The 20553-nt window shown below is 44.4% G+C and overlaps 1 protein-coding gene across 2 annotated transcripts in view; it reads right to left on the reverse strand.

Moving 5' to 3' along the window:
* The window catches only part of CELSR2 (cadherin EGF LAG seven-pass G-type receptor 2), a 325195-nt gene that overhangs the window by 177342 nt on the left and 127300 nt on the right, over positions 1-20553 (reverse strand). For both annotated transcript variants that reach the window (XM_078644214.1, XM_078644213.1), the window contains exons 2-3: positions 19385-20023; positions 303-525 (exon numbers count right to left, since the gene is read on the reverse strand). In XM_078644214.1, coding sequence (XP_078500340.1) covers positions 303-525; positions 19385-20023 — 862 coding nt within the window. The remainder of the gene's footprint in view (positions 1-302; positions 526-19384; positions 20024-20553) is intronic.

Consider the following 20553-nt stretch of genomic DNA (forward strand, 5'->3'; position numbering starts at 1 on the left):
TTTGCTTAATGCCAGACCTAAAAAGAGTTCTCTACCAATGAGAGCAGCAGCAGTTGAACCTGTCCTAAGAGACACAGTGTAGGACAAAAACTGTGTGCCTGTCCTCGGCCTAGAAGTTGGTGCTAATTTAGGTAGAGCATTTGCAACAACAATGTAATGTGCCCTGCCGTGAATAGGTGCAGCAGGAACTGAGCCGCAAGGGCTGCTGGTGACTTTACTATAGTTTTTATTCTATCTTCCTCGCACCTTTATTAATCCTAATTCCAAGGTTCTCTGCAGCAGTGACCATGCCTGATACTCACATGAGGGAGACGGTGAACCGGAAGCGCTGTCGGAGGCCTTTGAAGGTGACAAATGACTGTGCCGGGAAGCTGCGTGTGGTCATCTGGCAGTATGGCTTCTCATAATCACTGGACAGGCAGTCACACCTGAAGCCCCCTACCAGCAAGTTGACACATGTACCACCATTTCTGCAGACTCCTGCTGTGCAGCGACCTGATCGGACATTCAGCTCGCAGTGGTCTCCTGTTAAAAAGAGATAAAACAAAATGTAAACGTAATGTAGAATGTAATGTAAAATAATCAGGAAGAGAAAAGTAAATGCCACGTATCATAAAAGTGATAAATCTGTGATTCAACCAGATAAGTTAGATTTGTAAAACATTTCAGTAGCCGTCAAAATACCATCAAAGCTAATGCACTTTGCCTTGATCTCCCCAGAAAAAGAACTGTCCACCAGCTATCGAATATCCAAAGTAGGAGACCAATAACTTCATACAAGAATGTGCCGTCCCACAGTTCAGTTGCTTGTCAGAACCAATGGACGTACTGCAGTGGTCTCCGAGAGAAACAGCACAACATGAGACCACAGATGATCTGCAGGACAATAGACAACTGCTGGAGATCCATACCCATAATCAGTTTGCATGTTTAAAGGAAGGAAGTGGAAGAGGGACAGGGAGCCAGTGTCAAGCCGAGCGAACAGGAGCAAAGCATAGTTTGTGCTTCACTTGTTGTGGGCAGCATTCATGTTATCCCTCCGAGGTGAAATCTATAATGATACACACAAATTCCAAGATCTTCTCAGGAATACCAACTTTGTAAATTGGTTCATAGCCTCTCCAGTTGATGCATAAAGGAAAAGTTCTGTAGTACTGCCTCAAAGACCAAAAACAGACAAAGTGGCACCATTAGGCTCAACAGGCAGGGGGACTCGCGGCACTGGAATGGCCTTGTGCGGGCACGTGTTGATTTGGGGAAATCTAACTCCCCTCACACAATGTGGGGTTTCCTCTCATGTGGAGATAGGAGCAGGGAAAAACAGAATCACATCATGGGTGCGTGCCAGTGTGCAGTGTCTTGGGAGGCTTATTAAGCCCGTAGGGCTCCAGGGTTGATCTCCTTGCCTGCCCCCCATGCCTCAGACCATACATGCACTGCCTTTAAACCCACTCATCCTACCCTCTTTAAGTTGCTATTGGGGAAGAAGGCAGTGTAAATAGATGTTAGTTGAGCGAAAGTTGGTTTAAATGGTTGTAATTCCCTCTATACTAGTTGTATTTATTTATTTTGAGAGTATTATGTAGCGCGGACATGACCACCGGGGGTATCAGAGCGCTTCACAGAAAGGTAGTTGTATAGTTACAAGGGTACAAGCAATAGAAACAACAATACAGGGTACAAGCAATAAAAACGACATAAGAACAGGGAGGCCGGAAAGGGACACCATCGGTCACACCGTAGCATATTTCAACAGGGGGAGAGAAAGACAGCAAGCTCAAGTTCTTTCTTAATCGGGAAGCAAGAGTTAATGACATAGCTGTACAGGAGAGGGCAGAACTAAATGACAATAGCAATCCTTGTAGTACCCATGAGATAAGGGAAAAGCATCACCTACTCCAGAGGGCTGTGAAATTTCTTCATTAGAATCAGTTTGACTTCCCTTTTGAATGAAGCTGTGGAATTATTCAGTCTTAATTCTGGTGGTAAGGAGTTCCAAATTCTAGGTGCAATGCCTGAGAATGCTCGATTGTATGTTTTCATTTTTTAGAATTTCTGTGGTTTAAGTAGTAAGGTGCTGGGGCCTCTAGAGGATTTGGAACCTCTTGAGAGCTCAAATTTCTGTGCTGGATATAGAGGGGTGTTGAAGTGGAGAGCGTTGTGAGTTATGCAGGCAATTTTTAGTTGAATCCTTGCCTCATATGGAGCCAATTAAGGGCCTTAAGCTCAGGCGAGTGGTGATGATAGCGTTTGGAGCCTGTGATGAGCCTTGCAGCAGAATTGAGAGAGGCCTTGAGTGGGGCAGTCCTCGCTCTCGGAAGACCACATAGGGTTGCACTGCCATAATCCAGCTTAGAATTCACTAATGCTTGCACCGCAGTTTTGAGGTTGTTGTGGGGGAGGAACGGTTTTAATTTCCTTTGGATACCTAGATGGAAGTTTGCTCCTTAAGTGAGAGAGCTGATGTGCTTCTGCATGTTCAGGTGTCTGTCAAGTATTAATCCAAGTGAGTTAGTAGAGTCAATGATATTTGGCGAGCAGTTGAGGGCTGTCAGTTGGAGCATCCATTTTGCAATGACTGGGGACTGTTTGTCAGGGGCGATGAGGAGGAATTCAGTTTTGAGAGCATTCAGTTTCAGATGATTGAGTTTTAGCCAACTTTGTGTTTCTTGAAGCACTGAGTTGAGAGATCTGATTTCCTCTGGGGAGGAGATTTTCAGGTATAGTTGCGTGTCGTCTGCATACATGTGATTATGGATGCTGGACACTTTCAGGATTTCTGCTAGAGATTCCATGAACAGGTTGAAGAGAGTGGGTGAGAGCGTGGACCCCTGTGGTACTCCTAAAGTGAGTGGAGAGGTTTCGGAGAGGGACTGATTAACCTTCAGCATTTGGAATATATTGCAGGAAAAATAAGAAAACCACTTAAGCACTGTCCCAGATAGACTAATCCTGTGCTCCAGTAGACAGATGAGGGTATCATGTTTTACTGTGTCAAACGCTGATGAAAGGTCAAGTAGGATCAGAAGCCATGATTCATTTTGGTCCAGCATACGTAGTCCATCACCCACAATGTGAATAAAAGCAGAATCCGTGCGGCCCTGCATCAACAATTTTACCTCCAATGTTGACCTGCAGGAGTTGGTACATTTTTGGGACACAGGGTGAGGCTTTTGGGATGGGTGCCTGGTATCAACTCTAGAATATGGGTCGTATGGGCACTGGAGCACATAATTGATTTTTTCATCTTATACAATCATTTTTAAGGGTCAAGCACGTGGAATAAGGTGTTGTCAAACCTTTTGGCAAGGCCAAATTAAAAACTCTGAGATGGGTTTGGGGTTGAAGCAATGCTGGCCTTAAAAATTCACAGTTTAGCTGCTAGTCAAAATGTAATATTGATGTAAATATTACATCTGAAAGTTGTTTGCTAGTTAAGATCTTCAGATTACCAGGTGACGTTGACATGATTTTGAATGTAAATGCTTTGTTAACATTTAAAGCATTCTTTGTTCCATGTTTTGTAAATAAATGCAATTCAAGCTATACAGGAATATGAAAAACTGGGTCTGCATGTTTGAGAGAACAGGAGGGTCCTAGTCTTGCCAATCCACAGCGTATGGCCAACACTTAGACAATATGGGGTGCTCTTCCATTCCAACGTGCTTCACACGCATTGTATCATACACTATTGCCAAAGCTTAGAAATTTTATTTTCGTGTTGTAATCCTTTATTTAGAACAAAATCATGTTAAATAGCAATTTGTAATGTTTTTTTTTATTTTTTAAGTATTTCAGAAATACAAATACAAGCATGATTGTGGCCATTCATGTTGTTAGCATCCAAAGACAAATATCCAGGAAAGTGAAGGTGTGAAAATAAAAAATATCATGGACTTATAAAGCAGCCACTTGTAATGAAACCAGTGTTCAACAGAAAACGCACACATGCAAACTCTAGAGTTATACACATCTCCTCCGCCATTCTAACATCGTTTCCAAGCCCGCCAATGTGAACATGCCAAACGTTATTGATTATTATAAAGAATCCTTTAACCCCTTCCGCGCGGGGCACGTTCAGCGGACGTCGCGTGCACTACCTCGGTAGTGCTGCGCACGTCCGCTGAACGTTCCGGCCCCGCCCGCGCAATAGAACGTCCGCACCAGCGCGGAACGTTCGGCGCAGCGGAGGGGTTAATATGGGGCCAAATGAACTTCTAATTGTGGCACAATGTTTCCAACTATACAACCAGTGACATTTAAAAAGCACTAACAGTCGTTAAGTACAAAAGTTAACCAGGTTATGGAAAACACCAAACTGTGAAATTCCACTAACATAGAAATAAAACAAATGCATCGACCATGAAGCAGAGTATTACTTCTTAACCCCTTCCGTGCGGCCGCGATTCCCCCCGTGTGCGGCCGCGGAACGAACAGGGCGGGGCCGTGACGAACCCCAGCCGTCATCCGCACACGAGCACCATGGAGCGTGACGGCTGGGGTTCGTCACCAGCATGGAAGGGGTTAAAGTGTATTCACCCAAACACAGAACACCAGGCAAAGGGGAAATTTAAGGCAACTTTTAATCGCAGGATCGTCTGTGATAACTAAACTGCTTCCTGCTTTGGACTGCTACATAATTCTGCACTGGAACACCTGAAAACTAACCGCCCTTTGTGTTCATCTTAGCGTCTCCGAAAACCAGGATATGTGCTACATTTACTGAAATTTGAGGTGGTGACAAGCAAAGATGGATCTGGCAAATGCGGAAAGGAAGCGATTTTTAGAACCAGTGAAGTGATCTTCAAAACTGAACAATTATTCACCTAAGCTGTTTTGGGTGTTAGTTTATTGGTTATCATTAAAAATATATGTATGCACTTTATTTTGTTTACATTTGATAGAGTGTCAATCACTTGCCTTGCACAAATGACAATTCTGACTCCATATCAACTGTACGTGTTTCTAGTTTTAATATAATTAACAATGTTGGAAAAGTACCTCTTAAAATCCAATTTAGGTATATGGGACTCACATTTCTTATACTATATTGATAAGGTGGTACAGAACAACACAAACATAAATGTGATACATAAAAGGAGGGATTTTTATTGCTACAAAACTGTACACAATACATGAAGCCATGTTTTGCATTAATCTTGGAATCTGCTCGTACTATGAACACAAAAGGTAAACGGGGTCCAACTTGTATTTCTCCAGAAGACAATCGCGCTGTACTCCCTCCAAACCGTGGTTCACGGATTCCCTCAAAGAACTCAAGTTAGGGTGTAAAGAAGTTCGAGCAGCGCTGGCGCCATGAGAACTGTCCTTTGGCCAAGGCAGCTCTCCGCGCAGCCCAGAGGGATTACTATGCAGCTATTAAGAAAGCTAAAGGCGACTTCTATGCAGAGAGAATTGCCAAGGCCAACAACAATAGTAAAGAAATGTTTTCTATTGTTTGCAGCTGTGCCGAACAAATGAGCCTTCCTGTCTCATCAGAATGGTGCGAGGACCTTTCCACCTTTTTCATTGATAAGATTCAAAAGATTCAAGATAGCCTAGGGACGGAATCTCGCGAGCAGAGGAATTTTCCTCTGCTGTCGCTCCCATGCTCCAGATCACCTACCCAGTTTCTAACACAGTTTCGGCCAGCTGATAGGCGGGATGTATTAGCCATCCTTAAATCCCTGAAATCAGATCCCCCTCTGACCCCTGTCCGGCCAGAGTCCTGGGCGGGGTTGCGGAGGCAGTACATCTAGAGGCAGCATCTATTATCAACTGCTCGCTTCAGTCCGGCACCGTCCCCCGGCAATGGAAGCAAGCCAAACTCCTTCCTCACCTTAAGAAACCTTCTGCCGATCCTTCCATATCCTCTAACTACCGCCCTATCTCTCTCTTACCTGCCTTGGCTAAGGACTGCGAAAAGGTGGTTTTTCGGCAACTGGAGGCGTTTGTCGAGTCCTCTGGTACTCTTCATCCTGCGCAATCAGGGTTTAGGGCTTCTTACAGCATGGAGACGGTGCTGGTTAAGATAACCGAGGCAATCAGGGAGTACCTGGACGCGGGTGGCAGGGCGGCTCTGATATTATTGGACCTCTTGCCGACTTCGACATGGTGCCCCATCAGCAACTTCTTGCCCGACTATCTGCCATTGGCATTGCGGGCCCATCCTGGGACTGGGCTAAGTCTTTTCCTGAAGACCGGACCCAGCAGGTGTGGATGACGCCTTTTTCATCATCTATCAGGAAACTTTCCATGGGAGTCCCGCAGGGTTCTACACTCAGCCCCCTGCTTTTCAATATTTATTTGACACCCCTTATTTTCTTAGCTGAGGAGCTGGGCGCTAAAATAATGGCCTATGCCAATGACACTCAGCTTCTATTCACCTGGAAGGACACTGACCTACGAACTGATATTGCTCAAAAGTGCCTCTCATCGGTATTCTCCTGGCTTGCACATGCTCGACTTAAGTGCAATGAAGATAAGTCAGAGGTGCTAATATATGGCCAGTTTCCTCCTGCCTTTAGAGAGACTCTATGGCCCCCTGACTTTCTGCGTCCAAACTCAGAGGGTGGACCAGCGAAGAATCTAGAGGTATGGTTTGGGGAAGATCTTCGGTTCCCTGACCAAATTAAAAAAAACTCACTGGAGTCTGTTTTGGAACTTTTAAAGCTTTGAGATGATTCCTCCCCCTGCTCCCGCATCCTGCTAAGGAAATGGTTGCCCGGGTACTTATCCTCTCCCGCCTTGACTATGCCAATGCTCTCTACATTGGTATACCGGGCTATCTTTTAAAAAAAACTCCAGGTCATACAGAACGCCGTGGCCAGACTCCTGTTCAATATCTCGAGGAGCTCTAGCATTCGGTAGAATTTACGCAACCTTCACTGGCTCCCTGTGGCCCAGCGAGTGCATTTTAGAGCATTGACCATGACACACAAGGCCCTTCATGGCTCTGGTCCAGCCTACATCAGAACACGTTTCGCGTTTTATACACCCAGGCGACCTTTACGCTCATCCCTCCAACGTCGGCTGGTGGTCCTGAGGTTCCGTCGGTCGCGGATTGGGGGTCAGTCTTTATCGGTCAAAGCAGCTATGGTGTGGAATTCTCTACTGACAGATCTCCAGCATATTCAGGAGATCCGCATCTTTAAAAAACATCTCAAAACTTTCCTGTTTAAACAGCTGCCTTAATATCTTTGCTCCCTCCTGCCACTGTCCACTTGCGCGCCAGGACACTCCCGAGTATTAGTGCGCAGTATAAATTCCCCTATAACATAACATAACATATTTAAAAGGTAAAAATAATAGGGTAAATAAATAGGCGATGAAAGAGGGAAGATGATTGTGGAGATAAATACAGTCAAATGCGAATAAAGAAAATTATCTGAATAAATGGACCAAATGTTTTAGGTGATGAATAAAGAAAGGGCGCATATTGGGGACAGGGGAGTTGAATATCCCTGGAGATGAAAAATAGTGGAAGATGGGCAGATGAAAAACAGAGGTGGATAAAATATGGAGGTGAACAGAATATGCAGATTCATGAAGGAAGTGTAGTGAACCGGAGTAACATTTACAAAGAAATGGCAGGGATTTGCGTCATTGTATTAAGAACCTGGATAAATAGCTAGGGGAAGAGAGACAACAAGAGAGGAGCTACATAGAGGAAATGGACTAAAGTGGGATGCAAATAAAGGAAGGCAGATAGAGGTGATGTGTGCATAAAGGAGAGGGCAAGAATAAACAAAGATTGAAAGATTGGGACAGTAATTAAAGCTGGAGGTGAATTTAAAGGTGGTAGAGCATTAATATATGTCAAATGAAGGGCAGGAGGTCAGTAAAGGAGGGAGGAGGAGAACAAAGGCAAATGCAGGCGAGCCTAACTGGAAAAACGATTTCAAATAGGCTTTAAAAAAATTCCTTTGGTGTGTCAAATACCTGGAAATATAGAGCAAACATAAGCTTATGTTGTGTAACAATACCATGCCCTTCGACTCCTTCTTTCCCTCCCCTACACCGCCCCATAGGCACAGTTTGATCTCATGATGAGACCCTTCCCCCACAGTTAATCTCTCCACTGCCCTGTCTTCGACCTCCCCTGCCTCCCACTTCCAAGAAGGACCGCTAAATTTATATCCATTGCTTCGCTCTAAATGTCCCTCTCCTGGTCAGCAGCTTGGCAGTTGTCATGGAAACCATTAACCTCTCCAGACCACCCCCTAGGCAGAAGAAACAAAGACATATTCACAGCCCCCACTACCCCTTTCAGCTCAAGGCACCATTACAAATCCAGCGCTGATGATGATGAGGCCTCAAGCAAAACTATTTCCACATTAACAACAAATGGAGTTTGAGGGTAAGCTGACCCCCTGGTGGCCAGTGGTGTGTCACACATAGGAAGTAACGTGCGTAGGAAGACTGTACCAGTCCTATTTGTTGATGGTTCTGGTAGTGTTTGGGTATAATCTTGCTTTATTAGGCATGAATGATCGAAATTTACCGAGACAACCGGAGGTCTGGACTATTCCCAGTCTGGATTCAGGCCCAACTATAGCACCGAATCAGCGCTCCTTTCAGTGACTGATAACATCAGAATGTCCCAGGATAAGGGGAATTCTATGATTCTGGTGCTATTGGACCTGTCCGCAGCCTTCGACACGATATCTCACGATATCTTGCTCAGTCGCTTGAAGGAGGTGGGTCTCGGGGGTTCGGCGCTGTCTTGGTTGAGGAACTTTCTATCAGGCCGTACACAGAGTGTCAGCATGGGCGCCTTTCGCTCCGCACCCGTAAAGCTCACCAAGGGGGTGCCACAGGGCTTGTGCTTGAGTCCCACACTTTTTAACATATATGTGCCCCCCCTGGCTGGACTCATGAGCTCATACGGATTCATCCCTGTGTCGTATGCGGACGATACACAGCTCCTGTTCCCATTCAAGACTCTGACCACTGCAGTCAAACAGTCCTTCTCAGAGGGGATGAGGGCGGTAGCACACTGGATGGCTTTAAATTTCCTGCAGTGTAATGTAGGGAAATCAGAGGTAATGCTCTTTGGAGAGGCCACCTTGTTGTGGACGCCGGATTGGTGGCCATTAGATCTGGGCCCCGTCCCAGCCCTAAGCAAGTGGTGAAAGACCTGGGTGTCCGTCTGGATCAAGGCCTCTCTTTGAGCCCTTCGCTGCGGTGGCTATTCCGCCGCAGCGCTAAGGGGGAGGCGGGGCCGCGCGGCGTTCCCATGCTCGTGACGGAACCGCTCCGTCATGGCCCTCGGGTGAGCTGTGCTTGTGACGGAACGGTTCCGTCACGGCCCCGCCCGCTCTTTAAAACGTCAGCGCAGGCGCGGAATTCGCGCCGCGCAGGCGCGGCGAGCGGGCCGTGACGGAACCGTTCCGGCACCAGCACAGCCCACCCGAGGCTCGTGACGGAACGGTTCTCTCATGAGCATGGGAGGGGTTAAAAGAGCATGTCAATCAAATAGCCGGATCCTGCTTTCATGTTATCGGATTACACCGTAGAGTGTTTCCTCTACTACCAGATCCCACCTGGAAAACCCTTGTTCAGACCCTGGTGGTCAGCCCGTGGATTATTGTAATGGGCTATTGATATCTGCAGACTCCTTACTTAGCAGGCTCCAGGTGGTCCAAAATACTGCCGCAAGGTTAGTTCTGAATGCCCCACCCAGGACTCCCTCACGTCCCTTGTTGGACAAACTTCATTGGCTACCAATCCGCCAACGGATTAAATTCAAAATCTGTTGTGTTATCCACAAGGGCATACACCGCCAAGGTCCCACCTATCTGGCAGAGAAGTTTACAACCCTGTTCGTGCCCTCCGTTCCAGCAATCAGTCCCTACTTCAAATCCCCCCCATTAGAAGGGCAAGACTGGGTGGAAAGGCCCTCTCTTACCTGGGCCCCTGTCTCTGGAACACACTTCCATCTCCAATAAGACGCAGTGCAGATCATTTCACATTTAGGAAAATGCTAAAAACTTTCCTGTTTTAAACTTAAAATCCCCCCCCGAACTTATTAGCACCGGCCTTCTATCTATTAGCGGAGCGGAGTTGAGCGCAGAGATACTCCTTCGGGAGTAGAGTCTAGCGCTACACAAACCCATAAATAAATAAATAAATAAACATTGTGAATGAGTACTGGCTCACTCATTTATTTGTGTGAATGATGACAGCTGTGGACAGTATCGTCACGATTTGGGCCCTGCGACTCACCCACTGTTTCTCAGAACGACTCCTTATTTGCCATTTTGTCCCAGGTGGTCTCCGAACCCTAAAAGCCACCAAGGGATTTAATCTGGTGCTTACGAGCCAAACACGAGATCTGTGCTGGCGGCAACAAAAGTGGCCTGCTTCACCCCCCACACCTCCCCTGCTTCCTCAATGAGAAAGTAATCCCTCTTAAATATGGAGTCTGCCTGGTTGGTGGTAGATAATTGAATTCTGAGAGTGAGGGAGCTATCGCCTTATTACTGTTCCCCTGGGGTAAAATCTACACACCCTCATATAAACTCCTTTCATCTCCCATAACCTACTTCCTCCCACTTCCAAATGAGTTTTAGTTTGACTGTAATGTATGTTTGTGATCCCTTTTCTGAAGGATGCGTGCCTGCAGTACAGTAGTTTTTCCAAGAGTAAACCAGAGCCAGAAACACTACTCTTTTATGTCTTTATAGAGACAGTTTTTAGCTTCCTGTAGTTGAAGCACAATTGTGCAGTTACAGTGGTCTTTAGGCCAGCCCAATACTTATCATATATTGACTTTCTTGTCATTCTGATTTGCTTGCTTTTTATTCAATGGTTTTCCTTCCTCTTCTTCTGTTTACCTCTTCCCTGGAACATAGCTTCTTTACCATCCTGTGATAGGATGACTTGTATTCTTCCACTGCTCTCAATAAGGAAACTACTTTTTCTTAAAATAACTTATCAATATGAACTATGAATATTAATTGTGGGCCTTACAAGCTCATCAGTGAATACCTAATGCTTGGGTGTTAACTGTACTATTATGGACTGAGCTAAGATAGGCTTTTTGTCTAGTCCTGCAAAGTCAGGAATGGGGCTTTCACATGCTTTATCAGCACCAGATTTCAAAGAATTACAACAAGGTATCTTGGGCAGCAATATGTGAGCGATCACCAGAGAAAAGCCAACCTTGGAAACCTTCAGTGGATGGCCTTTTTCCTCATTGAAGATGAAGGCTATGGGTTAAGACTATATTATATACAAGGCACCCATTTATCAGGTTCACGGAATTAGTTGACTAGAAGCCAATGGTAGGTGAGAAAATCTAAGATGCTTGTAACTTAATACTTTTGGCAGTAGCACAGCTCAGTGGGTTGAGCACCTGCTGATTAAATGTGTGTGTAACCTACAAGTCACCAGTTCAAGCCCTAGAAGCTGAGACACAGCCTTTTATACTCCTAAAGTAAAAAAACGAGTACACTGGGTTGAGCTATCAATAAAACTTCCTTTGGCAGTAAGCAATATTGAAAAACATTACTATTGTTCAACTCTGAACCTGCAAAGTACTATGTTTGAAAGCAGTTTCCTAAGTACTCTGAACAAAAACAGTAAAAACCAATGAGCACATTATTTAGCATTATAGATCTACACAGTGTAAGATTATATTCATATGCTCTCTGTATTATACTTATGAATTTGAATAGTCCCTATATATATATATATATATATATATATATATATATATATTATACATACATTCACACACATGGAGAGGGGCTGGGGAGCATATCAACAGATTACTGTGTCGTACACCAGTTTCCTACTTCTGTCTTCCTTTGTCATATTTGGAAATTTGTGCGCGGTAGAAAAAGATTTTGATTGGCTTGAATCCAGAGCTGTCAATCCTGCACCCTTGAGCAGCATCAACACGCCCCTGAATTAAACCATTAGACCCATTCTTTCCGGTGTCTCAGAATCATCCTGGGGGGACGCAATTTAAAAAGAAAACGTATTAAGTGCTCCTCGGATTACCCGAGCGAGGTATGACGAAGAATGCCACAGTAAACCAGACCAACAATGTGCAGTCCGCCTTCAGCACCAATATCCCGTTACTGGGTCCCAGGCAGGGAGCTCGCGGCCCTGGGGCCACAACTATCTACATCACCTGCCGATACCTGCCGCAGCCTGTCGCGACTTTGGCAATGGTGGGTAAATCGAGATTACGCTGAAAGGCAACACCTTCACTTTCTGGAATTCCCAGGCACAAACAACATTATTAGTAATATTACATTTCCAACCCTTTAATCATTAATAACTCAACCTACACATCACAGCTTCTCATTGTGACAGGGTAGAACCAGATGTTTACACTTTCAAAGTCGATGAAAGTAGCAATAGGAAAAAATAGCACCAATTAGCATCCTAAATGGAATGGTGTTATTGGCTCACTCAGTCAGGATGCTCAGAAACCAGGGACTTGAAGCAGAAAGGCATAGTGGGCATGTCTTTATCTGCCACTCAAGTGAGATTAAGGCAACAGGTGATTATACTTCTGGTGGGCTTTAACATCACTTTTCTTTCATTATGCACCCTGAATTTCAGACCTGCTGTTAATGACCTCAGAAGATGGCACTGAGCACTGAAAGTGCAACTGGACAGTTCTCTGTCATTCTCAGTTTTATTTATTATTATTATTACTCATTAATTCCAGTGTCCTGAATATAATACGTTTGCTGAAAGAAACTGCACTAAGATTTATCTAAAATGCAGGCTCCCTTAAGAAAAATGTTGACACACAACTCTACTTAAACATTTGAAGTGGAGTAATGCTTCTCAAGAAGAGTTCCCAAAACGCCAGTTTCTAACTTCCTTAAATCTTACCTATTTTCTGAAATGAGTACTGAGTCAGTCCTGTAATTCTCTCTGTCTGCATTGCGTTTTAATGTGACCTCTAATAGCCAAGACGTATTTGCTGTCCAGAACACCACTTGTACTTGTAAATAAAAAAAACTGTCTTTAAAGGTAACTTTGCATCTACAATTCCATAGAGAGCTGTCGGATCCCCTTCTCGGCGCCATCTTGATGAGCTGACTGGTGCATTCTATCCAACAGAAGAGGTCCCCTGGTCATGCTCTGGGGACCCTGGCTGCAGGTGGCCGGAGCTCAAATCTGGAGTGGGCGTACTAGCTATTGCCGCCTAGGCATTTCAAAGAAACGGTCTGTGGATGTAGGTAGAGTGCACTATTTCAGAAAAGATACAAAATAAAGACCTCCCCAGGGAGGCAGGTTCTGTTAACAGCCATGGCCTTGTGACACAATATTAACTCTACACAGAAAAATGAGTGTGGGCCGATAGCGGTTAACGGGGAGCGCAACTTGCTGGCGATACCAGTGTTAAAGTAGGGCTAGAGCGACGCAGCTCACAACTCTGGGTCCAATATTTCCAGAAAGAAGAATGTAAAGTATTCCAGGGGAGGTGGGTTCGCGTGGGGTGATGCTCCGTGTGTGTGGCTGCGCGGCTGCAGAGGAGCACGGCGCGGCGGCGGAGGCCACGGACACGCATAGCCGGGCTCCAGTGAACCGCGAGGCGGCCAACAAGGGGCCAGGATACCGGGCGCTCTCCGGGTGGGGCGGCGCTGTGCAGACCTCGGGTGGCATCTCCAGCCGTCCGCGCTATGAAAGGCTTCTTTGATTTCAAACAGCAAGACAGGGCCGACAGTTCTACCTCCAGAACACAAATGTCTTGGCGTGAAATGATTAAAGTGGCCAGCGCAGTGGCCAGCTAACCGGGCACGTCAGCAAGAACTACGCCGAGCAGGCCTCCGTGCAGGGACATTTTAAGGATTTTGGGGGCCCTGGGCCAAGCATATTTTGGGGACCCCTTATAGTAATAGTTGTAAATTTATGATCCCATTTCAGTTCTTTCATGCCCTTTTTGGCCGAGTCACTGATAGTGCAAAGACACGTGTACAAATTCTAAATGTGTTTACATGCAATATTCAGGGATAGTGACGTGTGTTTTCAATATGTAACACAGCAGCTATTCGCTAATTTTAGTGTAAATATTCTCTGTGACACTCTCCCATTTCTCACACATGAGGTCTTGATTTGATCTAAAAGAAACTATTTAATGGCTGTTGCATGAAACGAACACATTTCTCTACAATATGTCTGTAATAGACACACATATCACTGCACTGAAAATAAAGCAAAGGAACGTGGTATTTAAAACAATTTGTTTAAGAATCATTCACTGCCATCAAGGCAAGACTCTGCAGAACAGATCTGATTCTATCAGGGGCCAGTGAAAGGCTGGGGCCCTGCGCCAGAGCCCACTTTGTCCCTGCCTCCGTGAGATTAACAGAGCAGTTTATTGTGCCTACAAACTACTTGTGCACTGAGATTTTATCTCACCACAGGGATGTCACCCACTTCTGCGCAGACTGAACTGATAACGGACAACTCAGCAGGAGATTTTGTGTCATGAATGCCACTCACAGGTCTGCTGAATGCCAATACATACTTCTCATCTAAAGCCAACATTGGCAAAGCCAACAGGCTAGGCAGTAGCTATTATTTTACCTTTGTGAATGATTTTTGTGTTTTGTGTTAGTTTTTATCAAACTTTATTTTCAGAGGAAATATTAGACTAGACCATTGTCAATATTTTTTTTTAATTGCCTACATGCAAAAATATTTCTTGGTCTCAGAAGCATACACTGCCACAGTAGACCATGGGACTGTAGGAACCTACTTTGTGTGTTGCTGTGCCCCTTGTGAAGGAGAACACAATCACTCATAGTGGAGTAGACCAACGGATTAAGTGGCACATGGGTCCATCCTGTATGCCGCAATGGGCAGAAGAAAATGGGAATGACACAACAAACAAATGGATAAAGAGCGTGCTTTGCTTGTAAGTATATTGTATATCAAACTAGTAAAATCAAAAAGTCTGGGCTAACACAGACCTAACCAGAGGCAGAAGTTGTGAGAGGAACGCCCATCTAACAAGCATTGACAAAGCCAATACGTCTGAGTTTCCTGTGCTAATGCATATAGCGTTAGAACAGTAGGAAGCCACCATGAGCGGACAGAGAGGGCCACACAACCCATTCTAACCAGGTGAAGATAATAAACAAACATTGGAAAGTTCTCACATCTGGCTCCTTGAACTATGAGAAACCAAAGTTTTTATTTTGAGCAGGCAGGTCTCTAATAGACTGCTTGGTCCGAAGATGAGCTTACAAAATAAACCGAGTGGTGCTCTCTGGAATTTACCACCAATCCCAGGTCATTTCCCATGAAAACTAAACAACTGGACTAGGATTGAAAACACCACGGGCCATTAAGACTCATACCATATGTGACTCTCAATACGTGATCTACGTGATCATATCTGAATGTAGATTGAAATGTTTTGCCATGACAAGAAAAGCCAAAATTTGAATCAATGAACCCAGAAGTGCATTCAGATGTCAAAAAACAGCGACTAAACTAACGAGACACTCCCTGGAAATAGGACAACCCGAATCCAAATGATTTTGAGTTGTGCACCAGTGAGAAGCTGACACCCACAGAAAAGAATATGGAACCCAAATTACTGTGGTTCGAACAACGGTGGATTTACTGTTTGAACACCTCCCACGAATTGAATGATGATGTGTCTTGGAGCCAACTACACTTATATTAATTTATTTGTTAAGCTTGGCAAACTACATTTAGTTCCCTCTTTCTGTCAAATATATCAGACAGCTTTTTACCAACAATGGCCACCTCCGGATAACCACGTAACCTGGGGAGATATACCACCAGTAACAACTTACTTTCTCTTTCCATTGTGAGATACAAATTGTCCCTCTCTCTACACATATAAACAAGAGATTAAAATAATCATATGGTATTTCTCACCATGCAGCCGATAATCTCATGGGCTGTTTATAAATAATTTGTTAAATAACATCAATCTCTTTCCTGTATCAGGAAACAGGAACATGGGAGAACCAGCTTCCATCCATCACATGAATACTTGCAAGGTTCAAATAATGAGATAATTTTCACACTTTACTCTTGGTCCATAACTGAACGATATGCTTTACATTGTTCCATCAATAACCCATTACGTCTTACCAGGCATAACATTTGAGAGATTTATAATCTTTCTCTACCCTAGCTGTATAAGGATCCTTGATCACAGGGATCAACATTTCACATTTCTCCCGGGCCAACGTAGATAAGAACATCTGTTATTTTCATTTGAGGAGTTTTGTATAGCGCAAACTTGACCCAAAGGTATTAGAGCGCTTTACATGAGCACTAGTTCCCTTACAGACGGACACATTCATTTTGTTAGGCATTAGATTAAGTGATTTGCCCAGAATCAAAGGATGTTGAGCCTCCCTGCCGAGACTCGAACCAGGTTCCCCAGCTTTGAGGTCGACCACTCTAGACGTTGGATGACATCCTCTCTCAAATATGCGCCCTGGAGTCCTCACAGCATGATAAGAATCCACCCGCCATCTATGCACCATTTACGGGCAGACGGTGTCCCACAGCAGTGGTCCCTTGGTGAGGCAAGGCTCATAATTGTGAACACTTCATTTGCTCCTCACGACCATGACTTAATCACTGCTTCAGATCCATTCGAGCTGCCTGCTATCACAGTGTCCCTTAGAGCTGTAGCATTCACCGCACTTAACTAATAGCGCCCCTTTTCTCAACTGGATGACATAACCCTACCACCTCATTCTGTGTACAACAGCTTTCACGACCTAACAGAGAAAGTTATTTTTACCAGGCTCTCTCATTTTTTCAAAAAATGTTCCTATGACTGCATTTAAACTAGGTAATTGTAGAAGGGAATATTAGTTACAAGTACTACATAGTAAAACCTCAGGTACAAAATACTACACATCGCTGGGTTTCTCTCGATGATGGGTTTGTAGATACTCGCTCAAGCTGACCTTCGTTATTCTTTCACTGCACGAAGAACAACAATGCATGTGTCTATCTTTTTCTCTTTTTGTCATATGTCATTTCAAGCAAATGAGCGGGATTCATCCCTCATCCATTTGAAGCCCTGACACCTCATACTGCGATTAACAAAGGTTTCATCCACTACTATAAAAGTGGAATAATGGGGATGTGCTTCCACCATGCCCAGGGTGCAAGCATAACCTGTATGGAAGTAAGTTGACAATATTAAATAAATGTGAAAACACTTGCATGACCACTGTTTGCTGAGATTATGTGCATCACCTTGTGAGTTTCACTAGGTACACAGATAATGTGTGAGCTTGCAGTGTTTTTGCAGACATGTGGTGCTTTTATATTAAACACTTTGCTTGCTACTATGTTTTCTTGCAGGTTATTATCCTTGGCACGATTGGTCCGGTATGATTAATAACATCTCGAATCTATGTATGAAATCCACTTCGAACTAGGCTGGTATTAGAGTTGCCCTGGCGAAGGCCAGCGACCCTGTGGGACAGAATCAAGACCAGAAACATTATTAACAAGAACTCCTGACTAGCACTTGAGTCTGCAGAAGTGGTATTCCTCTACCTCGGCATGGTTAGGTCACTGATGATGAAGCATAGCATAACCAGTGGGTGAGGAGACCTATCAAATTCTTAATGGATTCCTACAAGTAGAGTGAGGTAAGTGTGCTACCACTCCTTTGGTTGATAAGACCTGTGCATTCTTTGTGTTATTTGTTTATAGGGACCCCATGTTTAGGTCTATAAAATACTCCTCAACTCTGTGTGTGTGTAAGTAACAGGTAACAAGAACAGACACATCAACCCATACCAAAGTACCAAGAGAGTTAAGAATAAGAGACGGGCAGACCAGGTAACAGATGCAGCAACCTACATACCAAAGGGCACCACGAACATCATCTGTGAGGCCTGATCTAGCAATCTACAATAATAAAGCTTCATATTGTAGTTTCCATCTATCAGAGCTGGAAATATCAAGCATTAATATAACCAAATGTGGTGGTACTCCATTTATTAACCTCTGAAGGACAGATGGCTGCATTTTGTTTTGCTGGGATTCAAACTCTTCACCCTACAGGTCAAAAAATATGTAAACAACAAGTGCTTAATTTGCAGATCCACCTTACCAGCCTACAACAAGATGAACAAAAAGCACTTTTTTCCTTCGAAAAAACAAGTCCATGACCCTTGATGTACAGGGGAGCATGTATGAGGGGGACTGCTCGGGTAAACTGGATAGACACCAATCAACCAATACAACAAAACAGAGGGCATCATTTATAAATGGAGGGATGTCCAGGAGCATCAAGCTATAGACCAAACGAACCAGGGGCTTTGGACTTCCAGAGAGCATCTCTTTAGATGGGGGTATGTACATATTTATAAATGTTCAAAATGCTATGAAGGCTTTGACATCACTGCAGGATGACTGGTTAAAAAACATACATACAGACCTTAAGCAACAACAGATAAAAGACAAGCATTGACAATGGCAATAGGTCTGGTTTTAAAGGAATGATGTATGGTAATGTGAAGCATTACAATATTGAGCATGGCAATGGATTTTAAATTATGTGGAACCAAAGAACTGTAGAATAATATTGGTGTAGGTTAAAAGGTCAGGTAACGGTTGCACTGTTAAGCTAGATCTAAAAATCCATGTAGGTTAATGAATGCTCTTCTACCATCTGTGCTGCTGTCAGAGAAAAACATAAATTATATAGTTATTTAAGACACTTTAATAGCGTGTCCCTGAAAATTCAAGCTTAGGCAGCTGGATAAATAAACAAAATGATCACAGCTGCATGGGAGGCAAGCACTTTTTGTGGATGCACACACCTTCTCCCCCATCAAAACATATACTCCTGGCTCCCAACATGTGGGCTGAGCCAAAGCCCCTCTCTAGTGAGGCTCACATAATTTTCTGGCAACAGATGCGCTGTCAAGACAGACCATGAAAATGACGTTTTGGTAATTTGGAACATGTGCATAAATCTACACTAGTTAACGAACCAAAGGCACTGGGCTTTAAGGTAAGGCAGGGGCATATATTCATACATCAATATGCATTAGACATTTTGAGAGGGGTAAGTGCACCATCCTTTAAACCAAAAAGTATATAGATTATTAAAGATGGACATGTAGGCATACCAATAGGAACAGGGACATTTTGGTGTAAGATTTTTAGAGAGGATAAATGTATCAATCTATAGACCAGCAAACAATTGTGAGAAACCAAAAATAAACAAGTGGAGCGATGCAACAATCCATGGACCAAGAGTACACATCTACAGAGACAGATGGACATCTATGCAGACCAATGTTATTCGCATACCCCATCACCTCTTCTGGTGTGAGAGGTCATGTTTAACTATCCCACTACAAACTTTTCCACTCGTCACTGTACTTACCAGTGAAATCATCCAGGCATTCGCAGGTGTAGCCACCCTCGCGACTCCGGCAGTGCCCGTTGTTGCGGCATGGGCTGGAGTAGCACAAATCCACCTCAGTCTCGCAGTAGTCCCCGGTGAATCCAGATGGGCAGCGGCAGCGCAGGCCATTGATGGGGTGGATGGGGCGGAAGAGGATAGTGTCGGAGGCAATAAAGGGAGCAGAGCTGTCGAATTTGAGCACAGAAACACAGCGCATATAGTTCTCACAGGGCTCACGCAGACAGATGTTGTCGTCGAAAGGTAGCACTCGCTGGCTGGAGATGGCAGCCAGAAGAGTGCGGTTGAGGTAGAGCATCTCCTGCAAGTCTTCAGAGGGGAAGAACTGATCCCGAGCCCCGCCCGGCAGCAGCACCGAGAGACTGACGTTGAGGATGTTGGCACGCACATCAGTGTCATTCTGGATGTTGAAGATGACAATGTCATGGCGGGTGGCAGACAGCACAGCTGCCACCCCGTCAATGAAGAGGGACAGCAGGGGTGAGAGGAAGCGCTCTTGTGACATGTCCTCCAGTCGCAGGGTGATGCTGTTGGTCAACATTTCGTCAGTGATAATGGTGACGAGCAGGGAGCACTGAGCAGTAACACTGTGGGTACCATCTGCAAATAGAAGAATACAAGCAGATTGTTAAAGGGTGAAAAGAAGTAGTACACTGGCATGGTCATTCCAAAACAGGGTCAAGACAAGTGTGGAGTCAAGTTTACAATAGATTCAACATACAGGAATGGTCAACAGGGCCAGTACCTCAGCAGAAGCAGCTTGTGAACATAACTAAAATGTCAATAGGGTCAGGCAAGTACCCAGGAGCAACACTCGAACAGGATGCACATATAAACAAGGTGAACAAGTCATACAACATTAGCAGAATCACCAGTGCTCCTGGGTGGAACTCTCTTTAAAGACTAGGAAGATTTCTTAAATGCATAGAAAACCTAACATCAAAAAATCCCAACCTGCACTTAATACCACATTTCCCCACTAAACATTCATCTGCACTTATCAAAGCCACACCCTAAATACAGATAAGATGTATATGATTGTGGACCTAGTCACTTAACAAATTAAGTTTGACGACACAACCTAAAATGCGGAGTTCTCATGTATGAACATTTTTATTCTTATAAGGGAG

This window comes from Lissotriton helveticus, chromosome 5_1 (genome assembly GCF_964261635.1).
Source record: "Lissotriton helveticus chromosome 5_1, aLisHel1.1, whole genome shotgun sequence".
NCBI lineage: Eukaryota > Metazoa > Chordata > Amphibia > Caudata > Salamandridae > Lissotriton > Lissotriton helveticus.